Genomic DNA, 21314 nt, shown 5'->3' on the forward strand with positions numbered 1-21314 from the left:
TTAGACAAAGTGTGTGTTTGTTGAATATGAAAATGTGAGGGGTAAGGATGAAATGGATGAGTTTGTGGATATGTTTGGGGTGGATATCTGAGGGTCATTCATTATCTTGTAAATATTTGTGGCAGGCAGTGATGCTGTCGTTGAGAGGGATTTTGCTGTATAGGGAGGTGACATCAGTGCTGGCAAGAATGGTGTTCTGAGGGAGGTTGTTAATGTTGCAGAGTTTCTGGAGCAAGTTGGTTCTGTCCTGAAGGAAGCTCGGATCTTTGTGAGGATGGTTTCTGTTAGTCCTGATATTGCTTCTGTAAGAGTGACATGACCAGATATGATGCTGTGACGATGCGGTTCTGGTGGGACCCAACTGAGAGTGCCAATTCAGAACAAATCGCTTAAACAGGGCAGTTACCGCCCAAGGCTGGGGTTTTTCCACCTCTAAGGCAAACCAAGCCAGCCAGACAAAGAGGACTTTGGTTTCACCCCACTGGCCAACCCCAAGTCACACAAGCAATTTCCTTAGACACTCCAGTCTTCCAGTATCACCACCAGTGCCACTCGTCCTGGGGATGAATGGTTATGAAAAACAACACCCCAATAAAAGAAAAAGGGTTCTTTCGATCCCAGAGAATCAAGCCCCAGACCCAGGTCAATATACACATCAGATCTTACCCACAAATCACGCTGTTGCCAATCCTTTAGAATCTAAAATCTAAAGGTTTATTCATAAAGGGAAAAAAGTAGAGATGAGAGCTAGAATTGGTTAAATGGAATCAATTACATACAGTAATGGCAAAGCTCTTAGCTCAGACTTGTAGCAGTGATGGAGTAAACTGCAGGTTCAATTCAAGTCTCTGGAGTACATCCCTGCTGGGATGGGTCATCAGTCCTTTGTTCAGCGCTTCAGTTTGTAGCAAAGTTCCTCCAGAGGTATATATAGGCTCTTCCAGGTGTAAGAACACTTCTTTGTTCTTACTGTGGAAAATTACAGCAAAATGGAGTCTGGAGTCACATGGGCAAGTTCCTGCACACCCTGCTGAGTTACAAGGCGTATCTGCCTCCTCTCAATGGGTCAGTTGTGTAACTGATGGTCCTTAATGGGCCATCAAGCAGGCTAGGCAGAGCTAACACCAACTTGTCTGGGAAGTTTCCCAGAAACACAGCACAAATTTGAAATACAGACAGTATAGATCCAATACTCATAACTTCAACTACAAAATGATACAGACATACAGACAGCATAATCATAACCAGCAACCCATAACCTGGTCTTAGACACCTTATATGACCCCCTTTCCATAAGATTTGGTGCCACTACAGGACCTTGGTTGCAAACCATGTTCTATATGGTCCCAGTTTATATCAACGTCACAGATGCGTCTGCCTGGATTCCCTTGCTTGTGTATCTTGGAAAGTGTATACAAGCTCCATGCGGTAGGGTTATGGAGGGAAGATGTTATAGAATTTCTCTTTGAGTTGTTTGGGGAAGGATTTAATGATATCCTTATTTACCTGGGTAAATTGTGATGTGGGGTCTTCTTTTTTTGTTCTTTATAGTAGATGATGTTGGAGAGTTGTCATTTGGTCTGGTTAATGTAGTCATCACAGTTAAGGACTACGATGGTGCCCCTTTTGTTTGCTTGTTTGATCACTATTTGTCAGTTCAGTTTCAGGGACTATATAGCTGTCCTCTTAGCGGTGTAGAGATTGTGGTGGATGTGACGTTTAAGGATTTCACAGTCAATTTTTTTTCCTGAAGCAATCAATGTAATGATCAAGAATGTGGTTTCACCCGCTCTGAGTGAACTGTCAGATGATTCTTTTTTCTTATGTTTATGACTGGCTGTGAGGACATGGTAATTGTGGTGGTGTCATCATTATTGTGAAAGAATTTTTTTAGACAGCGTCAGTGGAAGAATTCTTGTAGGTCTCCACATGTTAAAAGGTGTGCTCTGTTACCATACTAAGTTCTATGGGTCCTACACATGCCTCTCACAACACATGGTGTATCTCATCCAGTGTACTAAATGCCCCAATAACAACTACACTCTCAAATGAACACACTGAAAAATGAGAAAAGATAAAACCACCAATCACCTGTGTGAATCCTTTTCACAATGCAATCACTCTATACCTGACCTCTCAGTCCTCATCTTCAAAGGAAATCTGCACAACACCGTCAAAAGAAGAGCCTAGGAGCTTAAATTCATAACTTTGCTAGATACTGAAAATCATGGACTGAATAGAGTAGAGACACTGGATTTATGGCTTATTACAATAATCTATAACCCACTAGCCCCCTCCCCATGACTGGAGAGGAGATGTTGGGCCACTTCACCTTGAATGGTCCCTTGAAATACGTCTTAACTACTTATTCTAAACAACCTCTTCCACATTGTGTTTAGCTGTGATACTCTCTAATATCCTGGGGCCAATACGGCTACATCAACACTGCATACAGGAAGCAGAGAGGCTGACTGGCTAAACTATGTGATATACACAATTCTGTATCCTCTGCCTGCAAGAGATTTCCTGCCTTGCAGAGTGATTTCCATTGAATAATAGTGAGGGTCTGAGTCTTAATAAAAAGGTAATAAAGGTAATAATTGGAGATATACCAATCTCCTAGAACTGGAAGGGACCTTGAAAGGTCATTGAGTCCAGTCCCCTGCTTTCACTAGCAGGACCAATTTTTGGCCCAGATCCTTAAGTGGCCCCCTCAAGGATTGTACTCACAACCCTGGGTTTAGCAGGCCAATGCTCAAACCACTGAGCTATCCCTCCCCCCTTGTTTACTCTTAGGCTCTGGCAGTATAAAAGGGCCTTAAAGTAGACATAGATGTAACTATTTCTCAAATAACATTACAATTGGCTGTAATAGGGTGGCAGGATTTTTCTGTCAGAACCGTATAGGGAGGTTTTGACTGATTCCTTAACTCTCTATATAAAGGGAGATGGGAGCGATTCTTTGGGTAGAAAGAATTAGGGTCTTGGCAAAGAAATTCTAGGGAAAGCCAAGTTTAGGGAGAAATGTTTGAGTTTTACATTTGTTGTTTGAATTACTACTAAAGCCAAAGCCAAGCAAAGAGGGTAAATATGGACTAAATACAGAAGGCCTGATTCTCTGTTGCCTCATTCTGTGCTAATGTAACACTGACTATTTTAATACAGTTACAATGATGTAACAGTGGAGAACAAGGCCAGTCTACAAAGATTCTCTTCACAGTAGGCTGAGAACCCTGTGTGTGTTCAGGGCCAAAATCTGCTTGCCTTATACACAAGAGTAGTCAAGCGGGATTTGGCCCATAGGACACGTCTTTTATGTTATAATTGTTTAGCACTCTGAATTTATGAGTAGCCGCACATTTGGGGCCTGATTGAACATGGGAGGAGAAAGGGAAATAAATACTTGTTTCTGTGCATTTAGAAATTTGGAAATAAGGCATGCTGAGGTACAAAATGTGACCTGCATACAGTGTAACACTCCAACTGCATTATCAATACACAGTGGAGAAGTAACTGAGGAATGGATAACAACAATCATGTAATGGCAGAGATCCAGACCACCGAGTGCCCATAACAACACTCTGTGGTTTTATTCCAGGTGTTCTACAGGGTTGTTACTGATCTGGTGTAGCCAGGTTAATTGCAGGTAAATGCATGGCTACTGTCAGTCCATGACTGGGCAGTCTCCTGTCCTGACCTCAAGTCTGATCTTCAGCACTCTATGTGCAGAGACTTTGTCCGAAAGGGGCCAGCTGGCAGTAACCAATGATGATTTCAATCTTCTTGAGGTCAGTTCTCAATGGATAATAATTTGTACTAGATCGAGTCATGTAGAAATCTGCTGCAAGGTCCTGCATTTATCCCGTGAGTAAGAGCTGCAGGATTAAGTCCTGAACCTTGTGTTTGAGTATCCAAAACACAATAGGTGGGTAACTTTGGTATAGCAGCTTGGTTTATTTCTCCTGTGGTATTTAAGTCAAATTCATATTGAGGTAAAACTGCCTAGCCTTAGGTGTTGAGAAGTGCTGAATACATTATGAATGGTGAGTCGAGAGATTTGTTGTGCAGGAATTGTTTGGTGGTGGTGATGTTATTATTTAACACTTCTATTGTGTTAGCGCTTAAGGTCCCATCAGTTTGGGGCCCCCACTGTTCTAGGTTCTGAACAAGCATACAGCAAATGTCAGTGCCTGCCCCCAAAGAGCTCAGAGTATAAAAGACACGACGTAAGAGGTTGATGAGTCAAGCCAGTGGGTCGAGCGGGGCGTTGTGGAGATGACAGGGTAACAAAAAGAAAATGTTGGCAATTCATAGGGAATGAGGATCAGTAATCACAGCTTAGCCCCTGTCTAGCTGTTGCCAGGCTGCAGTCTCCTGTTTGCATCATGGGAGCTTGGAGGAGTGACTCGACAGAGGATCAGGTGATGGCTTAATGGATTTTGAATAGGAGCTTCATCCACTCGATGGGGCAGCATGGGGGAGAGGGCCAGAAGTGGAGACTCAGGGGACTGAGGTTGTCCTCATTGGAGTGAAGGTGGGAGTTGACCTTGTGATAAGGTTAAAGGTTGGATAGGTGGGGCAAGGCTCTGTTTCCCCAGATAGAAGGAGGAAACAGATTGTAGGCCTGTCTTGGAATGATCCTAATTCTCATAATAACTGATTCCGATGGACTTTTAGGGACCCTGAGACCTCTCAGAAAAGGAGATAGTTCTGAATTTCTAAAACCCACAAAACCAGAGCATAAGGCACACCTCGGTACAAAATGTGATTTGTGCATGGGCATAATAAAACGCCAACCAGATTAACGACTCAAAAATGGAGATATAATTCAGGAGCGGATAAAAATTTGTATTAAATCAAATAAAGTAGAAATCTGCTCCAAGGCCCTGTATTTGGCTTGGCACCAATTCTGGTATCACTGAGGCTTTAGCTACCATAGCGACATACTCTTTTGGGGCAGAGGGGAAGGAAGAAGAATTTACAGTAATACCTTCCACTGTTCGTCTAATTAAATCTCACAAGTTAGTAGAAAGTGCTGGATTTATAACCACTCTCAATCCCAGTGGTTGCACTTGAAACTAATCGCCCTCTTTAAAATAACATATTTGTCTGAATTTATGCAGCCATTTAAACATGCAAAACCTAGAGATCAGTAAAATACAGGGCTGGAGCAGAGGGGAAGGTTTCAGAAGCTCCCATGTTGAACAAGTTTCCTTACCTTTGGCAAAGGCCACTGCCAGCTCTCAAAGTTTTAAGAAAGGGGGAGCTCGTATGAAATTAGTTTCTGTCACTTTAATGCATCCCTCCCTCCTTGTACACGTATGAGGGGATTCTGCTTCAGGGGCTTTTGGGGAAGCAGGGCATATTTTAAAATACTATGGTCTCAAAGGTTCAAATGCAACTCACCACCACCAAGAACTGCTGACGTAAAAGAATCTCTGGGTAGGAAGAGAAAGCTTTGTGAGTATCCTTTCTTCCCTACAGCCCCCACTCTCTCCTCTTTTGTCAAGTCCCCCTCCACCCTCAGCCGAAGTCTTTTATTTCTTGGGAACAGGAAATTAAGAAGCTCAGGACTATTTTTTTAAAAAGCATTATCACATGCTTATGTCAAACTTCAGCAAGTTGCAAAGAAAAATATCCCAAAGGGACGGAGGAAGTTAACTGCTCTTCCAGGATTTGAGATCACAGCACCCATGGTCTTTGCTTTGGAAGTGTGATTAGTGCAATCTATAGGAGGGAAGAAAGGGAAAAAATGACAAGGTGGGGGATGGGGGCGGGGGAGACAAACACACAGATCCCTCAAGCAGAACAAAAGACAGCAGTTCACCCACCCCCTATGTTTCTCACACTCTCTCTACCTCCAGTGTAAGATCTACCTTCTCTAGGCTGAGTAGCTTGTAAGAGGTTTTCCCTCAAACTTTTGCCACTTCCAGGCTGGGTGCTGTCTCTCTCTTTCTCTCTCTCTCTGTGTGAGAACACACCTACTATAGATTGGTAGACACCATCCTTTGGAATTGCTACTGCCAGGTAAGATATGGTTTTAATTCTCCTCTTTCTTGAGATCCATTTTGCACAGGCTGATGGACTCATTTTGTTAAGTGCACAGTCCCTCCCCCCTACCCCTCCAGTACAGTTAATGCCCTTCTGTGTTGGAGGGTAATAAATATGAGAGGGAGTTGATTGCCAAATTAGATGCACCTTCAGGGATCCTGTGGGAGGGAAAGGGTTTCTCGAGGTCTGGGGTTGGAAGGGTGAAATGAGTATCTCTTCGGGGTAGTTGGGGAATTGTCTGGTCTGGTCAACCCTCTCCACACATACACACACGCACTTTTTCAGATCATACAGCAGGGTGCAGCACTATATCTCCACCAGCTGGGAGGGTGAGGGAGCAGTGTGTCATAATTTGGTTGCTATTTCTCTGCTCTTCAGGAAAAAGGACTTTATAAAAAGGGTTCCAGCACCCTGGACAGCTGGAGGGAGACATGTGAAAATAGGAGGGTGAGTGCTTTAACCTCCTCCCTCATGGGGAAGGAAGCGAGATTGCTAGATACATGGCCAGCAAATCCATTAAACAGACATACATGGATGATTGATATTCTAATACACAGCTGCCCCGCTGCTGAGCCAAGCTCAGCAGGCTGTTTCAACCACAAAATGATTAATTAAAAGCGCAAGAGTGTTTTTTTCACTTCAATCTATTCATCTAAAGTCTTTTGTTTTCCTTTGAACATCAGAGAGGGCCACATTCCATCTGCTTTATTTACGTAAATTGTCCAACTGACGGCAATTTTAAGGCAAAATGCCCTTGGTTTGTGCAGTTCCTGATTTGCCATAACTGTGGTAAAAGATATGACAGAACAACAAAAACAAAACAACCCCCCCACACCATCTATCTCAGTAGAACCTCTATATAGTTTTTGGTGCCCACTTCAATAGCTAGTTGATTTCTATTTCCTACTTTTTTTCAGTCCCTCATAAATGGCCCCAAAATGAGTCAGAACTGCTGAATATAAACCAAATTCAAGGAAATGGCAGCGATTAATAGTTAATGTCTTTATGCCATTTGAAAGATGTTAAAGTGCTATATAAATTCCAAGTGGCACTGTTATTAGTAATTATGATTATGAAACATGAGTCGGCCTCAGAGAAAGATAAATCAACACTACCTGTCTGCCATCAGAAGCACTTGTACTAGTCACACTTACTTCGTGTATATTTGCACAACACTATCTACTGCCTATATCTCAGGGACCAAATATCTTAACTGTCACAGAATATACAAACAGTATTTTGGAAGATTTTAGGGGTAGCGTAAACTAGGTAAGACTAAGTATGGATTATATTCTGTTATTCCAGATAAGCGAGCCTCTTGAAAAAATGAAAGTTCCATACAGAGATAATTGATGCATGCATTCTATGTTTATCTAAGAAATATCAATGAGCAGATTAGAATGTAATTTCACCCATTTTAATGTGTGTCTTAATGTCCGGGGATTATATTTTACATAGATTATTTTCTGTCATAAAGAATAGTAAAATTCTACAAGTTTGTGGTTGTACAAAGCTATGACTATTTATAAAATTGCGAGTGTACCTGTTTATCTCTGTTTTTATGATATGCTGTAGTGTAGTTTTAATGATTTCACATTTGAAACTTGTTGTTTGTGTCTTCTGCTAGAAGTCTAAGCAACTGTCAGTTACCAATAAAGAACTGTGTTGTATCAGACCATCCCAAATCAGTTTATGGCGCAATAACCCACCCCATACAATGTTTTGTGATTTGTTTTGAAGACTTAATATTTTAGATTGCATGGGGCCCTAATTTCAAGGTTTAGATAGTCTTTTGGGTTTCAAAACAAACAATGTATTTTAATATTTGTACCGCAAATAATTGTTACTGCTCTCGAGTGGAAAGTGTTATGTTTTTGTAGCATGGAGATATGAGGGGTTGATCTTGCCTTATAGCCTGTTTTAAAAAAAAATCTTTGTACCAGGGGGTGAGTCTCTATGCACACACATACATCTCCATTTTTACCTCATTCCTTACTCAGACAAGCTTCCACTGACTGGAAATTTTCCCTGAATAAGTACTGAGGAAAGCTGAGAAAGATGTTCAGGACGTTGCCCTCAGATGGACAGGAGATATCCTGCAAAATATATGTCCATATAAAATACACAGGGCTTGATTTCAATGTTACATCAGGGCCCAATATATTTCTAGGGGAAGGAGTTATTCAATATAATGCTTGACGTCCCATGCTTTGTACTTTTAAATGTAAAAATACCAGGAATGCAATGTACAACAAAATAGAATTTGGTGTAGTTTTGCAGCTCTAGACTGCTGCGTGCCAAGTTCTGAGTCATAGTCATCCAAAACAGTCATGTAATCAGGCCTCTGTCAGAGCTTGTTATTTAAGGGACTATACAGTAATGAAAAAGACAACATAAACATCTTCCTGGTAGTAATTTGTGTCATTACTGATATCTTTTATTTTTAATGTGGGATTATTGTGATACTCGTAAAGTGAGGCATGGATAGCACTGGCTGGAGTAAAACACAGCATGGGAAAGTGTTGTGAAAACTTCTTCAGGTGATATAGTTAATGGGCCTACCCTGCTATTCCAGGCATGGCCTTTCCGTACCAGAGACTGAAATTAAGGCCTAATGGTTTGATGGCTTTTTTTGATAATTCACAAGCAAAATGCATTTGGTGTCTTATTGTTAAACCCATTGCTAAAGCACCCATTAGCTTAGTATTTGGGCAATTGTACATACATTCACTCCTGTACAATAGGTGCCCTGTAACAGTACTCACTGCTGCCAGTGATATTCAGTTATTCCATAGATAATTTAGTCTTTAATTAGTCCATATCTTAACTCCTAAAATGAACATGTCTTATCTTTAATACCTATGTTCAGAGGATAACGCTCAGCCGTCTCATCTGGGAGCAGGTTCTTAGAAAATGTGCCTATCCCAAGAGATCAGAGTATTATCGAAATTTCTCAGTGATTGTTTTCTATCAGAATGCAGTCCACTTCATGGTCCCTCTGGAATATAGGTTGTAGATCTTCTGTGCCTCTGGTAGCAGTGTGGAGGACTTCATCCTCTTTTATTTCTGAACAGTACCTCTTGCTTCCAGGAAAATGTGGTAGTACTGAAGTTTTCTGCCAGGTTCCCTTCCAGACTGAGGGACTCAGGAGGCTTCATGTGCTCCAAAGGTGGTTTAGTTCTGACACCGTGTACTACAGGGGTGGGCAAACTTTTTGGCCCGAGGGTCACATATGGGTATGGAAATTGTATGGTGGGCCATGAATGGGGTTGGGGTGGGGGATAGGGGAGGGCTCCAGCTGGGGGTGTGGGTTCTGGGGTGGAGCCAGAAATGAGGAGTTCAGGGTGTGGGAGGGGGCTCCAGGCTGGGGCAGGGGGTTGGGATGCAGACTCTGGGGTGGGGCTAGGGATGAGGGGTTGGTGGTGCAGGAGGGTGCACCTGGCTGGGTCCAAGGGGTTTGGAGGGTGGGAGGGGGATCAGGGCTGGGGTAGGGGGTTGGAGCGTGGGAGGGAGTCAAGCTCTGGTTGGTGCTTGCCTCAAGCAGCTCCTGGAAGCAGTGGCATGTCCCTCCTCTGGCTCCTATGTGGAGGCACAGCCAGGCAGCTCCCATTGGCCATAGTTGCCAGCCAATGGGAGCTGTGGAGGCGGTGCTTGGGGCAGGGGGAGGGGCAGGGGCAGTGTTTGGGGGGGACATGCTGCTGATGTATGAGGACATGCTGCTGCTTCCAGGAGCCATGCGGAGACACAGCATGCATGGAGTGGGGCAAGCCCCAGACCCCTCTCCCTGGCTGGAGTGCCGGAGCAGGGAAAGCTCTGGACCCTGCTCCCTGGCGGGAGCTCAAGAGCCAGATGCAGCTCCTGGGCCGTAGTTTGCACACCCCTGGTGTACTATGTATTACGTGTGCTTATATTGCCACCGTCACCGTAGTGTTTGAGCACCTCACGCTGTATAATGTTTCTCCTCACAACACCATGTGAGCTAGGGCTGTGCTATTATTCCTATTAAGTTTAAGTCCACACTTAACCTGACATAGCTACAGTGCTCAGGGGTATGAAAAATCCACACCCCATGAGCGCCGTAGATATGGCGAACTAACCCCAGTGTAGATGCAAGTCGGTTGATGGACGAATGCCTCCATTGACGGGGAAGATGGATTTCCTACAGCAACAGGAAACCCATTCCATCACTGTAGGCTGTGTCGATGCTACAGGGTTATGTTGGCATTGCTAAAGTGCCCATGTGTAGACATGGACTGACTTGCCCAAAGTCACACAGCAAGTTTGTGGCAAAGCAGTAATTGAACCCAAGTTTCCGGAGTCCCAGGCTAGTGCCCTAATCACAGAATCAGCTTTCCTGTCTAATACACAGGACTGCTGGCAAGAAAATAAACTTCTTTTCCAAGCCCTACTCAGGCTTTGGTCAGGGTGACAAAGTTCAATACCCTGTCATGTGAACACAGGTCATCAGCTGTTATTTCCACTGGCATGGTGCAATGCTCTCAATGGAAGTATACTACTTCTCATTCATGGCCTCCTTCTACTTGGTTGAGACTCCAGGCAGAGTGAAGGGCTCCATCCATTCGTTCAGCAAATATTTGCGTAAAGTTGTACATCTAGTTAAATATGGACTAACACTACATCCGATTGGCACCTAAGTTTCCAGAGGTACAACCAGGGCCACCCAGAGGATTCCAGGGGCCCGGGGTCTTCGGCGGCAGGGGGCCCTTCCATTCCGGGACCCGCCGCCGAAGTGCCCCAAAGACCCGCGGCGGGGGTCCCCCGCTGCCGAATTACCGCCGAAGCGGGACCCGCCGCCAAAGTGCGGCGGGGGGGGTGTCCCCGCTGCGGGTCTTCGGGGCACTTCGGCGGCGGGTCCCGGAACGGAAGGGGCCCCCCACCGCCGAAGACCGGGCTGCACTTCGGCGGCGGGTCCCGCTTCCCCCCGGCCCCAGCCTCTTACCCCCGGCTCCCTCCTCGCCCGGAGTCTCAGCGCCTCGCCGGAACAGCGGCAGCGTGCGGCCGGCGGGGCCTGAGCTCCGTCCCGCTCAGAGCCGCGTGGTGAGGGGGCGGGGCTGGGAGCTCCACGCTGAGCGGAGGGAGCGGAGCTCCCGGCCCCGCCCCCTTACCACGCGGCTCTGAGCAGGGCGGGGCTCAGGGGCATCCGCCGGAGACATCAAGCGCTGAGGCTCCAGGAGAGGGGCGGAGGCGGGAGCCTGCGCTGTTCTCTTGGGGGCCCCTGCGGAGCCCGGGGCCCGGGGCAAATTGCCCCCTTTGCCCCCCCCTCTGGGCGGCCCTGGGTACAACCACTTATTCCACAGATGCCCTGGAAAGTTGTGACAGTCTATATCTTAGATCTACGTCTCTATATCTATATAAGGAATAGCCAGCATGGACTTGTCAAGAAAAAATCATGCTAAACCAACCAAATTTCCTTCTTTGACAGGGTTACGAGCCTAGTGGATGGGGGGGAGCAGTACATGTTAATATATCTTGATTTTGGTAAAGATTTTGGCACAGTCCCACCTGACATTCTCATAAGCAAACTAGGGAAATGTGGGCCAGATGAAATTACTATAAAGTGAATGCACAGCTGGTTGAAAGACTGTACTCAAAGAGTGGTTATTGATGGTTCGCTGTCAAACTGGGAAGGTATAGCTAGTGGAATCAGTTCTGGATCCGATACTATTCAATATTTTCATTAACAACTTGGATAATGGAGTGCAGAGCATGCTTATGAAATTTGCAGATGACATGAAGCTGGGAGGGGTTGCAAGCACTTTGGCAGACAGGATGAGCATTAAATGACCTTGACAAATTGGGGAGAATTGGTCTGAATTCAACAAGATGAAATTCAATATAGACAAGTGCAAAGAACTTCACTTAGCAAGGAAAAATCAAATGCACAACTACAAAATGAGGAATAACTGGCTTGGTGGTAATACTGCTGAAAAGGTATAGGGATTATAGTGGGTCACAAATTGAATACGAGTCAAAAATATGATGCAGCTGTGAAAAAGGCTACTATTCTGGGGGTACTTACAACAAAAGCATCATACGTAAGACATGGGAGGTAATTGTCCTGCACAATTAGGTACAGGTGAGGCCTCAGCTGGCGTACTGTGTCCAATTCTAAGCACTACACTTTAGGAAAGGTGTGGACAGAGGAGAGCAACAAAAAAGAGAAGGTTTTGAAAACCTGGCCTATAATGAAAGGTTAAAAAAACTGGGGTTGTATAGTCTTGAGAAAAGAAGACTGAGGTCGCACCTCAGAATAGTCTTCAACTATGTTAAGGGCTGTTATAAATGAGATAGTGATCAATTGTTCTCTGTGACCCCTGAAGGTAAGGTTTAATCTGGGCTTAATCTGCAGTAAGGCAGATTTTGGTTAGCTATAAAGAAAAAAACTTGTAACTATAAGGCTAGTTAAGCACCATAATAGGCTTCCAAGGCAGGTTGTGAAATCCCCATCATTGAAGGTATAAGAACAGGTTAGACAAACACCTGCCAAGGATGGTCTAGGTGTACTTGATCCTGCCATAGCACTGTGGGCTGGCCTCAATGACTTCTCAAGATCCCTTCCAGCCCTACATTTCTATGATTCTATAAAAGAATGGCAGCTTTAACGTTTCCCTATTTTTGGTGGACCTTTTCTGTTCTGTGAAACCTAGGGTTGCTTAAAGGTCAACACAAGAGATTAAAAATATTTCCTAAACCGCTTTAGGGACTGAAATGATTAACAAGGCACAGTGGTATGTAGGCATGGTTTTAAGAATTGTGGAGATACTAATATTTGAAAACAAAATATTTGGTTTTTAATCTACCTCCTTCTATTTACCTGCCAAGACACAAGTTCAGGCTTTTTTCCTGTAATCGTTGACAAGATCACTGAGACTTATGGTCCCATCTGAACTGGAGCTAAATTTATCATAGCGAATTAAAGCCACATTATTTTTTATGTTGCTCATTGACTGATATCAAGGAGGTAGAGAAGATTTGGTGGCACTTAAAACAATGATCTTATCTATAACCCTAATGATCTCTATGTGAAATTAAAGAGCAATATTTACTTAACTAGCAATGCTTGGTCAAATGCCTAGCAAAATCAAACCTGGGACAGCTCAGTAGTTTGAGCATTGGCCTGCTAAACCCAGGGTTATGAGTTCAATCCTTGAGGGGGCCATTTGGGGAACTGGCGCAAAAAATCTGGGGATGGGTCCTGCAGGGGGTTGGACTAGATGACCTCTTAAGGTCCTTTCCAACCCTGATATTCTAAGATAGGGAATGAAAACACAGTTGGTTTATTGTGTATGATAGTAATTTTATCTTACTTGTATAGGTAATCTGATTGCACATTTCCATAAGTAAACTTCTAACTCCCCATTTCTGTTTTGATTATAAACTGGTAATTGCTGTCTGCACAGGAAGCAGTTTGGCAGGTTTTAATGTTATGTGCTGAGCCCCTAATTTACCCATTTAAAATGTTCTTGGTGTCTTCTAGATTAGAAACAGGGAATATTATTATGGAGAATTCAGCAAAAGAAAATGCTCAGTTGTTCTCAAAAACCATAATCCTGCCAATTGACAGGTCTTCATCTAAATCTGAATCTTCTGCTTCCAAGGAGAAACAAACATGCTGTGGAGGTATAAAGGTAAGGAAGAGCTCTGAATTTTACAGCACAGACCAGTGAATGGCTGAAGTTTTGTTGCTGGGTGTTTTTTCCCCCCTGGAATGTTACTCTTTTTCCGTTCAGTGTAAAAAGTGGTATAGATGGAGCTAATTTATGAAGTTCTGACGCTGATTCAAATTTCCCTAACTTTTGGGGATGTTCAACTCTGGGGCTATGGTTCAGGCTCACGTGTAATGTGTGTTCAGTAGCCACTATTAACAACCAATATTTACCCACAGTTACCAGCCCATGGTATTTCCCTGAGTTAACAATAGAATAGTACACTGGTTCTCAAACTTTTTTTTTTGCGGAACATTTGATGATCTTCCCAAATGTCATTTGTACCGTTATCTAACTATTGTAAAGTGCTTTGGATAAAAGCGCTATATAAAAAAAACACCCTTAATAATAATGAATGGGTTTTTTTGTTCTACAAATAAAAGCGCACAACTCATATTTTAATATCAGTAGTATTGCCTTTCTAATCAGGTGGATGTGCCTTCTCTCCCCTGCTGTGGCAGCCCCTGAGCTGGGGCTAGGAAGGAGGGGGGGGGTCTCTCCCTCTCTCCCCCACTGCAGCAGCTCCTGAGCTCTGGCTGGGAAGGAGTGGGGGGATCTTTCCCCCACCACAGCAGCGCCTGAGCTGGGGCTGGGAAGGAGAGCCGTCTCTCCCTGGCAGCCACAGCCCTGGAGCTGGGGAAAGTTGCCTCTTTTTCTGGCTGCCGCAATCCTGCACGTCCCAAATTCCCCCCACTCCCTCACCCCCCTGCCCCCTCCCACCTACACCTTATTCCCCCCAAGGCCACCACCTCACCTTACATGTGCATCTTTGCCAGGGTCCAGGCACCTAATTAGTGGAGCCACACCTGTGCGGCTCCACTAATTAGGTGGGTGGCCCTTCATTCTCTTGTGTGCAGCTGCCCAGGCATGCACCTTAGAGGGAACTATCCGCGGACCACCTGAATGGAGCTCATGGACCACTGGTGGTCCGTGGACCACAGCTTGGGACAGGGCCAGCTCTAGGTATTTTGCCGCCCCAAGCACGTGCTTAGTTTGCTGGTGCCTAGATCTGGTCCTGGTTTGAGAACCTCTGGAATAGTAAATGTTTGTAGTACCAGTGTGTGGGGTCAGTAAATGTCTTTTTTTTTTTTTTAAATTGGCAGCCCTGGTAATATAAGTTTCTGGAATTTGAAAAATGATTCCTACTACTTTACGTCCATCTTGAACACTTTAGTGATTGAACAAACATGAATTTTGATTTGTGGTACTATGAATGAGAAAGCCCTGAAAGCCAACAGTAACGTGTGTGTGGTTTTTTTTTTGATTCTCATCAAACTCTGAGCCCACCCAAAATTGCTGTGCTTGAATGAGAGCACTCTCTTGTGAGTTCAACTTCAGCAGCCTCAGACTTGTGATGTAGCATTGCAATGTGATAATGTCACAACACATTCACATTACAATACCATTCTGGAAGAGCACTCCCTCTGGAAATCTAGCCCTGCACAAGCTGGCGGTAGAAGATCAGTTACTTTTTCATGCAACTGGTCTTTTCTTGCAATCTGCACTCCAGGGATTGGCTTCTGCTGTGGTGTGAGTTGAGTTCACTGAGGTATATGTAGTCACAATCTGAATCAGAACATCTTTCGCTTTGCCTAATTCTTGCTCCCCTTCACATTCTTTATTCCCTTTGGTATTCCATTGTTACAGTGCATTGTTTCCAGTTACAATTTGAGCCAATATCCATAGAAAGTGTCCCATTGATTTCAATGAGATTGGGGCCTGTAAATAACAGCCCATAACAGATAATCTGCTCTGTGATACAATGATTCTGGTAATCTTTTACAGAATAAAATGACAATTTTGACAACATAAACGCCTGAATATTTACATTGGTCTTATGTATCACCACACAGATATCCACTGATGGCTGAAAACTGGGCCACTGTTGCTGAGAAATTAAAAACAAGTGGTATTAATTAAACCTGCATTATAATAGCAATAAGATCATTGCCCCTCTGTTTGCTCCACAATAATCTGATTCCCTCATTGAATAAACCTTCAGTCACAGTTCAGCCACTCAGGAATCAGCTTATTGCCTCCAAAATACACTAATATTAGAGCTGAAACAATTAGTCCAGTTTGGAAATTTTGCTGCTATCATGCTTCCGGACCTGGAAAGCTGGGTCAGTTAACCTCTAGAAAACTTGAATAATGAGGAGATTCAGCAAATTGGTTTTGTAAACGGCCAGCCTTTCACAAACTTTGCACTTAGGTTTACTTACCAAAAAAAGCACCAGCTGATTTATGGTGAGGTCAACACCCAACTTGATCTATGTTTGGAGGTGAGCTGGAGAAGGATGGAACATCCTGGGCATTTCCACATTGCCAGTGTAATCCAGGAGCATTTTTGCTACCTCCTGATGTCAGGTTCCCTACTGGGTAGTTCCAAGACATTTAAGAAAACTGACATCAAAATATGTCTGAAAACAAAGAGGTTTGAAGTCCTATTTTCATTACATCATCTACCCCTGAAAATATTCATGTTTTTATATGACTATATAAAATCCAAAGTCATTAACGTGCACACAGAGGAAAAGGACAGTTATGCTTATTTTCCTTGGAAAGCTTTCTGAAAGCCCTCCTGGTGGGCAATACTGTTCATACCATACAAAGTGGGGAAAGTTTTATTTAAATTATAGCAGGCACTTGGGAGATTTCCGCGGGTGGCAGCCCGTGCTGGGAAGTAATGCAAGTGCGACACTGGGAAATTAGAAAGTGCAATGCGGAAGTTTGCATTAAACTTTAATACCAAGTCTACAATCAATAGACCAAATTATGTACTAGGAGGGAAGTGTTCCTATGGAGCTCTTGATTTACCCCGTTTTGTGTAATTGCACTCAGGATAGTCATAAATGCACAGCACGGGGGGAGAGTGTGGCCCTTGGTGTGTGTTATACATTGTGACGTGCATCATTGCTATGGGTTTTTTCCTACACAAAGAAAAGCCATATACGTGCAGTCAGCACAGCCTTTGTTTGAGAGTGAAAAAACGACATGTGGCCTCCATTAGAAAGAACACAGTGTTTGACTCTATTCTGGAGCTGGTTGCATCCGACTGAAAATAACTAGCTGTGCAAAAAGAGATGTGGGGAGTTTCCATTTAACAGATACAGTACACAGAAATCTAGTCTGTGTTAGGGCTGGCTTTACTCATGGTACCACGTAATGGCTAGGTCCCTAGGGCATAAATCTCCGCCATCTCTAATGTCCCCATCCCGGTTGTCACTCCAGCACAGTGGTGGTCTCTCTTCTGGCAGGTAGTAGCTCATTCCTCTGCCCAGGTCTCTATTGAAGTCCACCCCTTTTGTCTAACAAAGTGTAGAAGTGCAACATCCCCCAGAAAGAGTTTCTGGCTCGGCTCAGCTCCGGGCCCCTGAAGACCTCACAACCTTACTTCAGGGCTTACAATGTCTTTATCTCTCTTACCTCAAGGAGGCAGAAGGGTTATGTCACCCCTGTTGCTGGTTGGTAGGGGAGCCCAGGCCCACCCTCTCTGCAGGGCTCTGACCCAGGGCTCTGTGAGAGGCGGTAATATCAAACACCCAGGCGTTCTCTGATGTTACCTCCCTCGACCACTTCCTACCATTTACTTTCTCAGCTCAGTGCATGGTCATATTGTCACAAACAATCCAAGAAAAGCTAGAGTGCAGGGTTCTTTACTCCTTAAGGATCTTTAATCTGGTCCTCTTCTGCGGCCTTGGGTACCTGTTGCTTGTGGACCCCCCTTCTCTGCAGCAACAGCTCCCACTGTACCCTTACTTGGGCACTCTCAGATAGTGTCACCACTTGCTATCCCTGTCCCCTTTCTGAGCTGTCTGGCTTGCTTTTAAACGCCTCATCCTGATGGAGCAGGCTCTGGAGGTGCAGTGGGATGGGACCACTTGGGCCTAGAACTGCTCCTTAACCCTCTTCTATCCCAGTGTGGGGTTTATATACCCCGTCACGCAGATATAAGAGAAAAACAAATATACGCTGTAGTTACTATATGACAGGAGATTTGATGGGGGAAGGATCATTCTACAAAGGACATTTTTCATATGAAGAATTTTAAAATGAAGGTTTGAGGATGGCTCTGGAGATTGATAAAGGGATGCAGCACCTTTTGTCTCAGGCTTATTGGTTAAGACAGGTTGGGTTGTTTAAAGCCCCTGTTCTGCAAGTTGCTCCACAGTAGGAGATTCTCCTGTCCTGGGTCCCAGTGACTTCAGTAAGAACAACTTTCAGGATAAGGGTTTTAAAGTTATTGGATGGCTGGTCCCCTATATGAAATGGGTTGCTACTGTCACTCTATTCCAGGGCCACCCAGAGGATTCAGGGGGCCTGGGGTCTTTGGCGGCAGGGCCCCACCCCCCCCGGCTTTGGCAGCAATTTGGCAGCAATTCGGCGGCGGGAGGTCCCGCCACCAAAGTGCCACAATGACCTGCGGCGGGGTCCCCCTGCCACCGAATTACTGCTGAAGACCCAGCACTTTGGTGGCAGGTCCCGCTTCAGCGGTAATTCGGCGGCGGGGGATCCTTCTGCCCCGGGGTGGAAGGACCCCCCGCTGCCAAAGACCCGGAGCGGAAGAAGCTCCGGGGGCCCGGGCCCCGTGAGAGTTTTCCGGGGCCCCCGGAGCGAGTGAAGGACCCTGCTCCAGGGGCCCCACTTACCCCCCACCTCTGAAGGACCCTGCCCCTGCCCCACTTACAGCCCCCCCCGGGCAGCCCTTGTCTATTCCCTAGTGAATAAGTGTCCATATGAAAAAAAATCCATCAAAATTGACAGTAATTGCTTCTACAGGAGGCTGAATTATCCGCCTAGCCCTAGAGACAAGGTTTGCTTTTTCATTTTGTTGTCTCCTGCTAGAGATAATAGCAGTGTTGTCAGACAGTGAAGGAAATTTGAACTGCTGCTGTCCATGAGCTGCGGGTAAACAGAAGATTGTCAATCCAGCACCTTTCACAAACACAAGGAAAAATCACTTATAATAATAATTAATAATAAAAGTATATATATTTTTAAAAAAATCATTTAATTCAATTAATACAACAAAATATTTGTTATAGTATGATCTTAATTACCATCGACTTCTCTCACAGATATTTCTTGGCGCATTATCCTTTGTCTACTTCGCTAAAGCATTGTCAGGAAGTTATCTAAAAAGTACCATCACCCAAATAGAAAGAAGATTCGATATCCCTTCTTCTTTGGTTGGTGTTATTGACGGCAGCTTTGAAATTGGTATGTGGTGCTTTCATTTTCAGACAAAACTAATGCCACCTGTCATTGTGGCAAATGATCGTACAAATCTCATAGGCCTATTGAAGTTAAATGAGATCCATCTGGCAAGAGCAAATGTGGCGTTTAATATGTGTTTACATTTGGTGTGACAGTGATGAGACTGTGCTTAACATGGCCCTGATCATGTAATGATTGAAACTGTGGTGGTGACTGCTGCTTTAGAGATGGTTCTTGTTAGCACTGTTTGTCTGAACCAGCATGAGAGAAATGTGATGGCCAAGGTATAGACTACTCCCCTAGATAGCACAATGCAGGGTTGCGGCAGAGCCTGATTCACCCATAGCGTGGCCTGAGCTGCAGACATTTCATTTATCCATGTAATTCAGCAGTGGTGCCCTCAGTTGTATGCACAGAATGTACTACTGGCAGTGGTGAGGAGGGGCAGCGCTAACAGCTGCCCCACTGCCCGTTCAGGTTTGGTCCTACACTCCCTCTGTCATGACGGAGGGGCTGCGGGGCCAAACCGGAGTGAGCACATTGGGCAGGGGGAGGCCAGTGCTGCTCCGCCTTGTGGCTGCTGCATAATGAGGCAGGTCCTACAACACGGCTTCCCACAAGGAGTCTGCCCAGCCTCATCCTGTCCCCCTCTCAGGGATGGGGGTGTGATGCTGCACCTGGGCAAGCCAGGCTGGGAGGCAGAGGCTGAGCCTAGCAAAGACTTGGGGTCTGGAAAGCTGGGGCCAGCAGCTACAGAGGGTTGGCTCCACAGGTACTGATGGTGTGTACCATAGGGAAAAATTCCAGGGGGGCATCTCTGTAATTAAGTGCTGTGGTAAGGGATCTGCATACATCAGACCATGTATTATTCTTTCCTTAGGCAAGCCCAGCCAGAGACATGTACCATGGAGGTTATTGGTTACCTTGAAGCAGTGTTAAAAGGGTTTGGCACTGGTGTTTGCATAAGAAAAGTATTGTCTTTTGTCTACTGCTGTGTTCAGCCCTCTCTCCCCTGGCGTTGTCACTGCGAGATCCCTTCCTGTGTAATCCAGCCAGGATAGCTCTGTGACTTGGTAAACAGCGTGAATACAAAGATCAAATCCTATATTGCCTCCATTGGTCAATGGATCAAGGGTACTCCTGCACTGAGATCTCTTGCATGACATCATGTAAAGTTACCATCAAACCTTTGGACTTATGTCAAAATTCTTCCAGTTTAGTGTGTTGTGGCATTTTAGCACTCCTGGGAATATAATATTGGCTAAGGTACCCAAAGTCCTATTACTTGGCTGCCTCATTCCCTCCCCCCCGCTTGACATTCCACCTCTCTGTCTAGTGGCTGCCATCTGCCTAGGTCCTCGCTTCCAGCTGCTTCTATAGGTGCCCATGTTCTTCCTAACTGATCCTGGACACTTGCACAACTATTTGGAAACAAGGAGGAGACCTACGACCATGTGAGCAGCCATCTTTCTGTGGACCCCCAACAAGTGTTAGGCCACAATTTGGGAATGACTGGTTTAGCGTGTAGTTCACTTATGAAAATGTTGTAAATCCAAGTTACCTTTTTGTATTTTTCAAAGGGAATCTCCTAATCATAATTCTTGTAAGCTACTTTGGAGCGAAACTTCATAGGCCAAAGATAATCGGAGTTGGTTGCCTAATAATGTCAGCTGGAACCTTTCTAATTGCGATGCCCCAATTCTTTATGGGACGGTAAGTGCAAAGCAATCTGTTCTTTCAGTTCAGAAAGAAATGCATTAGCACAGAACTTACCTTTTGCCCATGAACCTATTTAAACCACAGACACTGATTGTGGAAGTGCTGATGGGAACAGAGAGTAATATGGTTACTATTTAATTGTTTATTACAAATGGATTATTTATTACTATCGTTGAGCAAATAATAGAAAAATATTCCATTAATATCCATGCACATTTGAAATTCATTTCTGATTAGTTGATGTTTGTAAGCCCTTTCTGGGCATGATTTAAAGCCCATTGGAGACATCTATGATAAAGTGACAAATAAAAACAGAAAATAGTGAGCAGGAAAGAACTATGTAGGACCCAGAAGATCCTCCCACTATTTTGTATTCTACACTAGACCAGATTTGGGACTCAGAATACCAGGTGGTCTTCTGGGATGTGGTCACATGCACACTTCATACAGTACAATATTCTTACAACATACATTTACTTATCTAACCCCTCTCAATCATGTTACGTATAACCTGTAATCCATGCAGCTTGTTGGGATCGCCTTAATCAGATGCACCTGAGACTTCATTTAAGTGCTTTGGTACATGCATATCTTCAGTGA

The 21314-nt window shown here is 44.6% G+C and overlaps 1 protein-coding gene across 2 annotated transcripts in view; it reads left to right on the forward strand.

Moving 5' to 3' along the window:
- Positions 1-13571: 13571 nt before the first annotated feature.
- Positions 13572-21314, forward strand: part of LOC123343844 (solute carrier organic anion transporter family member 1C1-like) — a 47661-nt gene continuing 39918 nt past the window's right edge. For both annotated transcript variants that reach the window (XM_044979292.1, XM_044979303.1), the window contains exons 1-3: positions 13572-13700; positions 18857-18998; positions 20576-20708. In XM_044979292.1, coding sequence (XP_044835227.1) covers positions 13572-13700; positions 18857-18998; positions 20576-20708 — 404 coding nt within the window. The remainder of the gene's footprint in view (positions 13701-18856; positions 18999-20575; positions 20709-21314) is intronic.

Source organism: Mauremys mutica, chromosome 1 (assembly GCF_020497125.1).
Source record: "Mauremys mutica isolate MM-2020 ecotype Southern chromosome 1, ASM2049712v1, whole genome shotgun sequence".
Taxonomy (NCBI): domain Eukaryota; kingdom Metazoa; phylum Chordata; order Testudines; family Geoemydidae; genus Mauremys; species Mauremys mutica.